At 36.8% G+C, this 14,233-nt stretch overlaps 1 protein-coding gene and 1 long non-coding RNA gene across 5 annotated transcripts in view; one reads left to right on the top strand and one right to left on the bottom strand.

The window, feature by feature from the left end:
* LOC119980872 (switch-associated protein 70-like) overlaps positions 1 to 14,233 on the bottom strand; it is a 32,328-nt gene that overhangs the window by 17,764 nt on the left and 331 nt on the right. For 2 of the 4 annotated variants that reach the window (XM_038823697.1, XM_038823696.1), the window contains exons 2-3: positions 13,529 to 13,579; positions 13,205 to 13,386 (exon numbers count right to left, since the gene is read on the bottom strand). In XM_038823697.1, coding sequence (XP_038679625.1) covers positions 13,205 to 13,386; positions 13,529 to 13,579 — 233 coding nt within the window. Of the gene's footprint in view, positions 1 to 781; positions 945 to 10,395; positions 10,638 to 11,026; positions 11,308 to 12,817; positions 13,007 to 13,204; positions 13,387 to 13,528; positions 13,580 to 14,233 lie in introns of those variants that run through there. The other 2 variants (XM_038823699.1, XM_038823698.1) reach the window with 2 other exon arrangements.
* LOC119980875 lies at positions 4,869 to 9,250 on the top strand. The gene is made up of 3 exons (XR_005463950.1): positions 4,869 to 5,390; positions 7,979 to 8,133; positions 8,226 to 9,250. It is a non-coding gene; the product is annotated as an uncharacterized LOC119980875 (long non-coding RNA).

The following is a 14,233-nucleotide window of genomic DNA, read 5'->3' on the forward strand; positions in this document are numbered from 1 at the left end:
AACAAAAACGAAAGGGGATTAGTTTACACTAGTACTGCTTGGTTGTTTTTACTATAACTAGTAATTGACTGTTTTAGGATTTACTATTATATATACACTTCGATCTCAAACATTCAGTACACATTATACTCATGTTAGATTGAATGTCCACAACAAACATAAATCAAAGCTTAATTCTGCTCTAATCTGATCTACTACAATACATAGTTGGAGAAGGAATTAGCACTAACTTGACCAACAAAAAACAAAAGGTTAAGAGCTTATCAGTACTACTTTGTTGTTTTAACCATAATTAGTAATACTCTGTTTTAGGATATATATATATATATACATGTCAAGCATTCACTACACAGTATAGGTACTGATGTTGGCTTGAATTTCTACAACAAACATAAATCAAAGCTTCTATTAATTACAACATAAATGACGCCCTTTTTCATGTATCTGATTATATATGGAAGGAGGATACTATCCAAAAATACGGCCTAATTTACTTGTCTTAAAACAATTGATAAATACGGCCTAATTTGAATGTTTTGTTTTACAGAACCACAGAACATTAAAATCCTAGATAAACAAAAACCTGAAACTCAATATATAAATTCGTTGCCATATATATCTACATATCAATTCTGCTCCGATCTGATCTGCTGTAGAAGGAATTACCAGTAAGTTGACCATAACATGAGTCAACCCAAGTGACATACTTAATACACACAGATCCAAATAACTCTTCAGAACATCGACATGTGTATAATTACAATTCCTTACATATACTCACCATCATCAAAGTTGAAGTATGTATCGATGGAGTCCTCGAAACCCTCGCTGAAGTACATAATGGTTTCTCAATCTACACCCGCCCTGGTCCTGCAAGAATAAAGAAGAAAATAAAAAGCTTAGGTTAACTCAAGCTATATATGTATAAAGAGGTTCGCCTACGATTACGAACGATGGATATAATTTGTAATCGTTCGATGGGCGAATAAGGATTAAGGGGGCATTGATGTACCTGTCATTTTCAGCTAAGAAAATGAGAAAATGAGCTTTTGTAATGCTTGCCATGGATCCTCTATTTTATTAATTTGATGGCCCAGGGACTCAAAGTTGGGTTAGGGGTCAACATCGGGCTAGCCTGGGCCCAATTTTGAGAATTTGGTTTCGGGCTGGGCCAAGCAGCTAAGGTTCGAGCCTTTGGGCCAAGCTTGACTTTTGACTTTTAAATAATTATATGTATTATGTATAGATACACATACAATGCACATACATATACTCCCAGACAGTGCACATATATATATGCATATTATAAATAATGTATGGTGTCGGGCTTCAAGCCAGCCCAAAATTGACCCGAGGTGTCAGGCTTCGGGCCGGGCACGACTCAAGAAATGGAGCCCAGGCCCGCTCGAGGCATAGGGACGGGTTGCCCAGGCCAGATGCAATTTCGGGTCGGGCATAGGCTCGTGGGCCAAATGTTGACCCCTAACTGGACACACCGATAAGTTTTTAAGGTCTCATTTATGATGGGCCAAGCATGGGGGAATGGTGTTTGGCTTGTCCCCATGCTAGCTTGCTTTTCCTCAAAGCTAACCCACAAGTCTGATGACATACATGTTGCAATTGCTTCTCGTCGAATGAAAAGCAGCATTTTCCTTTGCGACTTCACACCACTCTTGCTTCGATAGATCTGACGTCAATGACGGCCGTCCACCATTCGGTCACGCATCTCTCTTCCATTTTCATTGCAAACTAGGTAAGCTCATCACACTCATTCTTCAATTTCCTGTAAGGATTGTTCAAATTGGGTTTAACTCTACTGCCATTTTCTTTTCAAATGAATACAGGTGTGAGAGTTTGGTGTGTTAAACAAAGTTGCTACACTTGTATGTCTATTTGTATATGTGAATTCATATTGTTGTGTCTGTGCATATAATTGCATTCGGTTGAAGTGATGGTTGAGTCTCCCGTGAACCTACAAGTATGGTCACAAACAGCCATATGCATTGATGCATAATGTGTCCAAAAGTATATAATTGTATTGTTATACTGTGCACATGTGATTCATGCATCAAAGTTATATAATTGTAAAGTTATACTGTGTACATGTGATACACATGTAGTGATAATTGTCGGCAATATTTTTAGGCGCATGCAGATGGGGTGTGCTTGCATTGTCGGGTAGTCCAAAATGTAGGAATAAATTGCATGACAATTAATTTTGGCTCCAAATGTTGGCATAAATGAAGTCATCAAATGGAAACCATTGTAGAGTGCTCAATTTCATTCCCTAACCACATCACACATTCACAATCTCCAACGCCTTTTATTGTCCCCAACAATGGGCAACCATTGTGGTTGCTCTTACAGCCAATCAAATTCATCAACATGCGTCTGTAGTTGTTTGTATTGATGCTCAATATAAATCATTTATGTGTCATATCAACATTGGACAAAAGTCTAAAGTACCGCTTATGCAACTCATTTCAGTGCTGATAGGCTAGCCAACTTTGGTTTTGATTTGTCTCAGGGAGTGCATTTCTTCTGTTATCTTCTTATTTTCTGTATTCCTTCTCTTTGGGATGACATTATAGGGATATCCCGACCCAAACTTTGTCCAGTTTAATAAAACTTTTTTTCTCTTTAAAAAAAAATGAGCATGAAAACTTCATTTCAAATAAGCTTAGAAAGGTGGTTCACGGTTTGTTAGAAGATATGTTCAAGAACAAGTGCGAGCATTCAATTAGATGTTAACATTTCCTCATTTTTTGCACCCAAGTCATGCCTTCGAGTAATTATTCCGTGATCATGACGCACTACGTCATACACTTATGTAGTTTACAATAAGCAATAAAACGGTGTTAATATACGGGTGCATGACTCGGAACAAAATTCAACAAGAGTTTTTTTTTTCTTTCTTATCCCTCTTAAAAGAAAATTGAAAACTCCTCAAAAAAGAAAAGACCCAAAAAAAATTGTGTTGTCGTGAAATAACCTTTAAAAAAATTTCAGAGGCAACACCCCGCTAAACTTGTTCAAACAAATCAAAATACAATAGTTCACCCCATCATCAATTCCTGGCGTTACTCTTGACTCCAACTAGTGGCTTGGGTGTCCACTCTAGCTAGTGGCTTGAGTGTCCACGTTTGCTTATGTAGTCAAGTTGTATTAACTTCTGAATGATTATATTGAAAGATTAATTTTGATAATTAAGTGTCCCTCCCAATAGGAGTTGAGAAAACATGAATGTAAATACTGTAGAAAATCCCACTATGGCACAACCCAGAGCCAGCCTCCCCACCATCTCGGCCTATTGGGCCGTGGCAGTTCCCAGCCCACCTTCCTGGAAAAGGCTGGACAATTGGTTGAAGACTTGGGCAAGCTTATAAACTAGACACCAAGCCCCTCAACAATCGATGTGGGATTTTTATCCCTTTAACACCTTTTTAACAAATACAAATGAATGTGGGAAACAATTTTGTGGATACCTTTACTTCTGTCTTTAGGTTTAGTTCGTAAATTAGATCACATTACTTCTTTGTGCTTTTGTTCAACTAATTAGTTTTATTTAATTGATCCATTCCGGTCAAGGCACAAAAAGTTACTAATTTTTATAATTAATTGAGACATGTCAAATGAGCAATCATACGGGGTACGTCCGATAATTCGGAACCCGACCCCGTGACACTCCTAATTTTTATAATTAATTGAGACATGTGAAATGAGCAATCATACGGGGTACGTAAGAATTAGGAGTGTCACGGGGTCGGGTCCCGAATTATCGGATTGAGTTTGACCTGACCTGTGTTGTTTGACAGGGGAGTGACCTGCCCGATAACTCTATTAAGAGGTCACTGAGTTATTGGGTCTCGGGTTTCTCGAATCGGGTTCCGGGTTACCCGGTAAGTGTTGCATAATATAAATAAGATGTTTCGTACACAGAGATTCCATCGGATTCTTCCTCTTCAATCCGACTAATTTTTGTGGAGGCGGCTCGAATACTTGGAATCTCACTTTATCTTCTCAGATCTAAGTATGGTTGCCGTCGATCTCTCAAATTGCTGAAGAATTGGGTGATTGTGGTGACTGGTAAGTCGTAATAGTCTTGCAGTTGGAGTGAGAGGTAATTGGTTCTGAAGCACCTCTTGTGCCCATAATCTTCAAGTCTTTATAGATATGGTACATTGCAATTGAACCCTTGAAAGATTACAAAAACAAGAAAGAGTAGCTTTATTCATCAAAGTGGATCTAGGTAAACGTGTAATATTTATATGCAGGGTTGCAAGAGTAGGAGAGTATTAGGGCACTTGTAATGGTAAAATGTTATTGGATCAACAAAGATGTTGTCTTTTGTTGATGTGACTGTATTGTGAAACGTGTTTTGCTTATATGGTTGTATTGTGAGAAGTGTTTTGTTGATGTGGATGTATTGGTATTTTGTGTTTTGGTGTAGTTTTGTTGTGGATAATATGGAAGAATGAAATGTTGTTGGTCTCCATGTTGGGTGGAAAGAGAAAATGTATGAAAATTTGTGTTTTGCTGATATGACTGTATTGAAAGATGTGTTTTGTTGATGTAGTTGTATTAGAATACGTGTTTGACTTGACTTTTTGTCTAATAGAGATGAGACTCAAGATTAATTTTGTCGAAGATATTAGCACTTACACCATTACAAGTGCCCTTAGAGACATAGACTCATAGTGAATGTTGCTTGCGATTAGCCGATTACCCTAGAGGCTTTAAGACTGATGTATTTGCTTAGGCTGCATGTCCCACATCGTGAAAACATAGAAAAGCACAAGAAAAAAAAGCTATAAAATCACAAAGAAGTCCACTGTTATTCATATGCTTAAGTGTAATGTGTTATTTAATCGAGTTATCGGATCATTCGATAACTCGAAAAAGTGTTTAAAGTGTTGACTCGGGATTCGACCCTAGTCTCCGGGTCGGGTTTCAACCAGACCAATAAAATGACTATTGGTTGGCCCTATAAATACGGGTCGGGCCTGGTCATCGTTGGTTTGGGTTTAAAAGCCCGATGGACACCTAATAAGAGTCTTTCCTTGCTTCTTCCATACGTTTATACTTGTGACATTTCTTCTCTTCGACCTCGTCCATCTCCCACGAGACCAAACCTTCCGTTCTCCTCTTGTCCTAATTCAATTCCGTTCTCCTGTTGTCCTTAGCAAGCAATTAGGGCTAAATCAATTCCGCTCTCCTCTTGTCCTTAGCAATTAGGGCAAGGAAAAATGGGAAAAATGAGAGATTTGGTTTAGGGCAAGAAGAGAATGGGAGATTTGGTTTCTTGGACAAATTTCATTATTTTTTTTTTCCTTGCAGGCCCAGGGTTTGTTCGGAGGACTCCATTGGTGCTTGCTTCCACTTTCCCGATGGTAAGGTTATGTAATGAATCGTAATATATATATATATATATCTGATGAGTTCGATCTGTATGAGTTGTTCTGCTTTTCTATTCCCAATTTTATGATGAATTGGATCTGTATGGGTTGTCCTGCTTTTCTATCCCCAATTTGTCTTCCTCTTTCGTCTTCCAATGGGTTGTTCTGCTTCTCTATCCCTAATTTGTCTTCACCTTCGTCTTCTAATGGGTTGTTCTGCTTCTCTATCCCCAATTTTCTTCCTCTTTCCTCTTCCAATGATCTGTTCTGCTCCTCGATCCCCAAATCCCCAATTTGTCACTCTTCCTTGTATGCAATCTCACTGGCCAAATTTTCCTGAATTATCGAATTCCCATCCTACCCTTTTGGATTTGAGTTGCTAACTTTGATTTCCACTCCATTTGGGTTCAAAATCTCCTTCCTCTACACTTGTGTAATCAAGCTTTTGTTTATTGAATTTCTGAATTGGTTTCTTCCTTAATTTACGTGTAAGTAGTTGGTGGACTTGAATTTAATAATACTTGGCTGTGTGTTTGTTTCCGATCTTGCTTGGCCATTTTGCCTTACCTTATCACAATAAAGGCGGGTTGCGGGACATTTTGTCTTCTTCCAAAGATGTGGTTTCTAAAGAATATATGAACGGGCTCAGATGTAGCTCAAGTTTTGTTTCAGTTGTTCTCATACTTTCCATGGGTTTCTTTTAAGCTCTTAGTTTGGCTCGTCATACAATGCTGCTAGAGATACCTGAACTTTGCAAATGCGGGGTTCATCCCTATTACGTTTTGGTATGTGTGCATGCGTGGTGGAGCATGGTCTACGAGTTTATTTTGAACTGAATTTTAAAAAAAAAAAAGCCTTTTGGCCTTGAAATATTAATGGGAAGAGCCATCCCAAGATCTGGCTTGCTTGATATGTTCTGTGTACAAACACATTCAAGTGATCCCCAACACAACTTCGCGTCAATGTTGGGGTACTTTACTATCTGTGCAATACTTGGAGGTTGAAAGGTTATTTCATTGCTGCCATATAATCATCCAATTTTACTGGAAACAGTTAAGAGAAAGGTTAATGCTTCAGTGATTTCTGTTGATTTCATTGCATCTGTGTTGATTCTGAATTTCTTCTCAGAGTACGGATGATGGTGAATCTATAACCTTATATAGCAAGGTAAATAAAGCGTTTAAGGTAGTCATTTATTTCCCCACAATTGGTATATCTTTGCATAAGAAGAAGGTCAAGCAAAAGCAGCCAAAATGGAGGTTCCAACAACTCAGCTTGTTGGGGCCTTAGTTCCTGGACAATTAGGTGTTGCATATCCCCGTGCACCAAATGTAAGGGCGATACCGCCAGCGAAAGTTTTCTGTCAAATTATGTTCTTTTTCACAGTGCTGCTGTTAGGTGTCTGGGAATAGGAACTCTGGGTTGTTTCTTCCATTTCCTTTCTGCTCTCATGTTTACCAATTGGAAGATTGACACTGTTTCTATTTTTGATCACCATCATTATTCTCTATCATTACCATCATGACATCATGTGAAGCGTTCTTTGAAATTTTTTCTATAAATGATTCATATGTTTCATGTCAGTCAAAATTTCATTTCACATTCGTGGTACAGACTGCATCTCACTAGGATTCTAACCTTTTTAGATTTTGAAATCACCTTGGAATTTGAAGTTAGCAGAGAGTTAACCTCACCCTTACCGAAATATGGTTAAAGAATTTGAGTTACTAGGTCCTTTTCCTTGGCTTGAGTATGCTTATGGAAACCAAGACATTTCAAGGTTCTCTTGATGCTTGGTTGGCGCATGTGTATGAGGGATATATGGTTGTCTATGTTTCATTTCTGTCATTGAGGTTATTTATGTATAGCACATGCTCTTAGTCCTTTGTTTGCATAAATATAGACTAAGAGGTGTTTCTATTTGTACAATTCTTTGTTTTGTAAATCACTCTCCATGTGTTCAGTCTATGTCATAAAGCAAACTAAACTTCTCTCTACCTCTCTGTCTATCCATCTATTGGCTGGAAACATTGTGGTTGTCCCTTTGTTTGCATAAATATAGACTAAGATGTGTTTCTATTTGTACAATTCTTTGTTTTGTAAATCACTCTCCATGTGTTCAGTCTATGTGGTAAAGCAAACTAAACTTCTCTCTACCTCTGTCTATCCATCTATTGGCTGGAAACTACGTGGTTGTCATTTGTTAGTTCTCCCTTGCTGTAGTGATTCTTTCCCCTTGTGTTTTTGAGAAATTTCCGGCTTTGCCAGAGGGGGGGGGGGGGGCATTCAACTTTAGTATGCACATATGAGACTAATCGCAAGGGCTATCCATGTCTTAGTTTAGCCATGCTTAAGTTGTTTTTCCTTCTGTTTTGTTTTTTGGGTTTTTGGGGGAATCCAGCAGGGAAGGGGGAATTTGCCTTAAATGGGGGTAACCTTTGCAGTTACAATCATTTTTTGCCTAGGGGTGGTTGAAAATCCATTAGTTGGTTAATAATTCATTATTTTCATTTTTTGTGGTGTGTGAACATTTTATGGATGGTTGTTGTCACTGCTGTCTAATTTGACAATATTTGCTGTAGGTGCGCAAGTGATCAATTCACATTCTTATGCCTCTGGTCCAAACACCAGTGGTCCTTCCATTGGACCTCCCCCTGTAATTGCAAACAAAGCTTCTGCAAACCAGCCAGCTGCGAATGAGGTTTATTTTGTTTGGGATGATGACGTGATGTCTGAGGTATTTCATATGTTTGAAGTTTTCCCCCTGTTAGTCTGAACTCTGTGGTTATAAATTGTTATCCATTATAATAATTTGTTTACCTCATTTAGGAGGAAAGAAGAATGTGATCAGGAAAGTATCAGGTTCATGATGTAACTAGCCAGGTAAGTTAAAACTACCTCTTTAACCTTTGGAGTTGGCTTGCGCATCTAACGAGATGGGTAGGTTTTATGTTTCATGTTTTCAGATACTGTTGTTTATGCGTTGTTACCTATTTAAAGAGGGATTTTTTCTGTATGATTTCCAATTTTTGCCCTAGTTCAAGAAAACAAAGCAGTTAGTGAAAGGTGATGTATGTGTCTATTAATCGGATAACTTTTAACTTTCTTTTCTGTCGTTGGATGGGCATGATATTTGGTTTTACTGAGATGCTCTGGTTTACTTGCCATTGCCACCTACAGTGTGGACGACAAATGATTCAAGTAGGTATATGCATATATTTTTATGCTGGTAGTTTAGTTATTACTATTTTGACAAGCTTTATGGAAAGGACTCGAGGATTCTTCATCCTAGCGTCGTTCTCAGTTAAGAACAGTGTGTATGTAACTGCTGTTCTTGAAATCCTTAATTTTTGTAGTTCGAGCTCTCCCTGTGCTTAAACTGAAAGCTAGGGGGGGTATGAGTGGAACAAGATGATACCCAACAGAATTTTTGCTATTTGTAGCATCCTTGCAATTTATTTTGACAGTCGAACAGTGAACTCAGACTTTTGGCCCAGGTCAGCTTCTTTTGCAAAGTTTGGTATCTCCATTGTAGGATGAAGCTTTAAAATATATGGTATGTCCAAGTGATTGGTAGTTATGGTTCCCATCTGATCATCGCTACTGTTGTTGAATGTTTCAGATGAGCTCGGTTGATGCAGCTATAGATAAAAGGATATCAGAAAGCAGGCTTGTTTTAGATCAACTGCACTCTGCACTGACATTTAAACAGCAAGGATTCCTGGTCTGATTCTTACATTGCATGATGTGGTATAAAAAAGAGTTGTATTCTTTGCAAGAAATTGAATTAGAAGGAAAGTCATTCTTTAATTGTGAAGTAAGACGTCTGGAGAAGGAGCATAACTTTTCTTTTTTTTTTTTTTTTGCCTCGTTTTTCTTTTTTCCTCTTTTGGTAAACATTTTCAGGAGTACTTGGGCACTTGGCAAAAGAAATTGTAGCCCATTAGGATTCTGACATAAAATGGAGACTTTCTTTTCCCCTCTTGTTGATTTGCAATTTCATAAATTTTCCTAAACATTTGTTCTTATTTTGTTGGTTTGAGTCATAACTACTGTCTTTATGAGCCTTAACAGAGCGCACAGTTGGAAATACAAAAATCAATCCGACCAACAACTTGTAAGAAATTATGCAAAAATCGGAGCACACGGGACATATGGGTAACCACCACTGAAAAGAGTCTTAACCAATTGGGTTATATCCCCTAGTTGATAACCCAATATATCATGGGAGAGAGACGCGGCCTCTCATTTTTTGATAAGTCAGTGGTAATTAATTTTATTGAAGTGAAACATGTAGAATTACAAAGAGACAGAATCTTCTTGAGGGTCCAAAACCCAATAAAGACCTCGCAAATTAAAAACAAGAAACCCAAGGCTTGGGACGAAAACAAAAGTCTAAGAAACAACAACAGAAGAAATTACAACCACACAGGTTTCCCAAAAGCAATAGGGACCAATGTGAAACAGTAAAGAAGAAGAACCCAAACACAAAAGGCTGGGGACCCAGCTTTCAGCACCAAGACTACAAATCGCACGCAAAAATCCAGAAGAGCACCAGCGAGATTAACCAATCAATATAAACAATAGCAAACCAAGAAGGGAGGCATCTCTGAGCATAAAGACCTCAAAATCACACGAAGAAATCCAGAAGAGGGCCATCTAGAGCATATAGATAGATTAACAAACATAAACGATAGAAGATCAACATAGCAATCAGATCAGGGAATTGAGGCGAGAAAGTTATATGTATATGTATATGCCAACAATCCCTCAACTAAGATGCCATGGTTAGGCATATACTCATCCCTGGTGATACTCATGATTCAAGTCTTATAATTATCTCTCTCCCCGTCGAGTTATGGAGAGGTTTCATCTTAATTATATCCATTTGTATCCACTATATCTTCCACTCTAGTTACGTAGTAAATATAAAATCTACCAAAAAAAGATCAAGTATACCAATCATGCGCCTACCCTGCACATAAAAACAAGCCAACAATTCAAATGAAAACATACCACAACATAAATTAATATTCTTGTGTCAACTCTCACAAAATCCAAACACAACAGCAACTTAATTTGTTCAACCTGCAGGTTTGATGAATATAAAGCTAGAAGCCTAGAAATAGTTCATAAACGATGTAATTAATTAAGTTCTCACAACCCAATAGAAAAGGTTCGAGCAATCCGTTGATGACATAGCCCTTGAAGCACCCAATTTTGTTCCCTCTTTTACCCACTCTGTAAGGACAGAAAAATATAGAAAGCAATTTAATCAGGTCCAAGATCGATATCTAGATTATATGTATATTTTCTCATTCTTAACATTTGAGATTTATAATTAGTAAAGCCTGACATGAAGAATAAAGGGTTAATTTTTGAGCTATAAACAAGAGAATTAAACATTTTTGAGCTAGCAATGTACAACAAGTTTAATCATATTTTAAAGAACATAGTAATAAGATCACCCAACCCAACAGGTGATCATATTACTATATATGTTCACCAGTTGAGTTGGGGGATCATATTATGCAGTGCAGTGGATATATATTAAATAAATAAATTGAATTATATCCTCATTCTCTTTAATATAAAATTACATAAATTAGTTTTGTTTGAACATAATGTACCTGTGAAGGAGGATTTGCAGTCTCTAAAGCATCCATCCTTTGAGATATTTCTCTACAGCATCCATCCTTTGAAATATTTGTGAAATTTGTGCCATGATTGTCTTTGACATAGTCTCTTGAGCATCCATCCTTTGAAATATTTGTGATATTTGTGTCATCATAACGGATTGAAATGGTATCTCTCCTGTAATGATAGAACGTCCATCTCCCACAAAACCAACTTGTCCATTCTCCTCTTGCCCCAATTTCTTTTGTTCCATTTCCAATTCTTGAATATGGTTCTAGAAAATATATAAATATTTCATGATCATTGTTTGCTTCAATTAATCTAGCAGAACAAACATACATGCATACACACACACACATATATAGTCCATGCATAGTGAAATTTATATATAACAGCAACAACACATTCATTGAGGAAATAGGGCTACACTTACTAGCCCATTGTTATACAAAACCATGAACTGTTGTTCTTGTTGTCTATTGGTTGCGTTCAAGATATCAATTATTGATCGAAGTTCCTCATTATTAGTGGTTGCTGCCTGCAAATCGTTATTCATCGTGTCTCTTTCCACAATCAAAGAAGCATTCATGGTCTTGAGACCTCGCAACTCTTCTTCCATTTTCTTGACATGATCCAGCAATATGTACATGCATACATATATCATATATGGTATGCTATCATGGTTTGCTTGTGTGCCATTGTTTATATTCATTAATTAGTTTATTTGCTGAAAATAGCATCATCAACTTACTGAAGAAAACAAAACCAACATACTTACGATAAAGACCAATTTACTGGAGAAAAAAGAAAAGAAAAAAGCTCAAACGACACGGACGCCATTTGACCTGTGAAGATATTGGTGTTGTTTGGGAGTGCTATCAACTGTTGTGAAGTGTTATACGGTGTTGTGCGTTATAAAACTGTGGTGCTGTGATGTGAGTTATAAAACTGTGGTGCTGTAAAGTGAGTTGGAACGCAAAAACTGTTTGGCGCAACACTTTTAAAACTGTGATGCGGTGCTGTGAGATGCGTTTGGAGTATCTAAATTACGGATATATTAGATGACTAATAATATTAATATAAAATCACTTAACGTTTACATTGTACATTAATCTAAAATAAAATAATTGACCTAATTTGATTACGTGGGACAATTCAACATATATTATAAGCGTTTGGGAGTGTTGTGAGGTGAGGTGCTGCGAGGTAAAAAGTTGTGGTGCTATGAGGTGAGTTCTGCTGTAAAACCATTTGACATGTCACAAAAAACTGTGATGTTGTAAGGTGAGGTGCACCTGAACGCAGTGCAAACACACTGTCAAACACATACATTGTAGTCATGTATACTATCTTGGAAGGACATATAATGACGTAGGTGAAAACAATGAACAAGATCAAACCAACATTTGATCATGGAAATAAACATAGAATCTACCATATTTGAGAGAAATTCTAAAGGTTTTGAATATATTCCTTCAAAATTAGGGTTGACCCCAACCCTAAAAGAGTGAAAAATGCAAAAATACGAAATTATAAAATATCCCTAAATAAAACGGTATAAGGCCCATTTGAGATAAATAGTGTAATTTACCAAAAAAGGGTGGGGTTAGTAGTGTAGTAACTAGTGTTGATCACCATCTTGAAACGAATCACTCGGTTAAATTTCGTGCGATTCTGACAACGTGACATTTCATCGTACTAGTCAGTTTTCTTGGTGATTAACTACCACTAGTCCTAAGTCATATAATTAATAAAAGCCACATTCAATTCATTGAGAGAGTTACCTGATTCGAACTATTAGTTTCGTTCGATCTTTCAATTAAAGATTGAAGATGCACAATATGAGTGGCTGCATTCTTCAAACGTTGCTCCGTCGATTTTATTTTCTCATTCAATGAGTCCTTTTCTATTTCAAGGTCTTCCACTTTTTTCTTGGTAGTTTTCAAATCCTCTTTTGTTTTCTCAACGTCTGCCTGCACCATCAATTGGAAAAAAAAGAGAGTATGTATTTGTAATTTATAGATACTCGCCAATCTAGCCAGTTAACATACATTTCTTTTCTACCACTTCAAATATAACTATAATTAATTAAGAAAATGCAAAGAGAAACAAAATTTAATCAACTAAGCAGAAGAGATAAATAAATATATATATATATATATATATATTACCCTTTTTTTGTCACGGCTTTTCTTATCGGCAGCTCTTTTTCGTTTCTTTTTTTCATCATCATCCTCTAGAGGGGTTCCTTTCCTTTTTTTGCTGGATGGTCCAGCAGCCTGATCATGAATTGCTTGATGTTGGCTAATTGGATATTTGATTTCTTGAGTACCAACCAGCGGATTGATAATCACTGTTCATGCAGCACTTTATCCATCTAGCATAAAATGGAAAAGGAAAGGGCAAAAAAAAAACCTTCTGCGTGCATGTATTTATGAATGAATTATAGTACCTTAAAAACTAATACATAATTTTAATAATTATGAACGAATTACCTTGTTTTGGCCAGCCAGAGTCTCCCTCTGAATTGCTTTCTTTGTCATGATCTATGTACAAAATGCCAAAGAATTTAATAGGGAATGTCAATGTTTGTTCAAACATAAATTACTGAGGTAAAACAACAAAAACGAAAGGGGATTAGTTTATCACTAGTACTGCTTGGTTGTTTTTACCATAACTAGTAATTGACTGTTTTAGGATTTACTATTATATATACACTTCGATCTCAAACATTCAGTACACAGTATACTCATGTTGGATTGAATGTCCACAACAAACATAAATCAAAGCTTAATTCTGCTCTAATCTGATCTACTACAATACATAGTTGGAGAAGGAATTAGCACTAACTTGACCAACAAAAAACAAAAGGTTAAGAGCTTATCAGTACTACTTTGTTGTTTTAGGATATATACATGTCAAGCATTCACTACACAGTATAGGTACTGATGTTGGCTTGAATTTCTACCGCAAACATAAATCAAAGCTTCTATTAATTACAACATAAATGACACCCTTTTTCATGTATCTATCTACATATCAATTCTGCTTCGATCTGATCTGCTGTAGAAGGAATTATCAGTAATTAAGTTGACCATAACATGAGTCAACCCAAGTGACATACTTATACACACACAGATCCAAATAATTACAACATAAATGACACCCTTTTTCATATATATCTATCTACATATCGATTC

The sequence above is a fragment of the Tripterygium wilfordii genome, chromosome 16 (assembly GCF_013401445.1).
Source record: "Tripterygium wilfordii isolate XIE 37 chromosome 16, ASM1340144v1, whole genome shotgun sequence".
Classification (NCBI taxonomy): Eukaryota; Viridiplantae; Streptophyta; class Magnoliopsida; order Celastrales; family Celastraceae; genus Tripterygium; species Tripterygium wilfordii.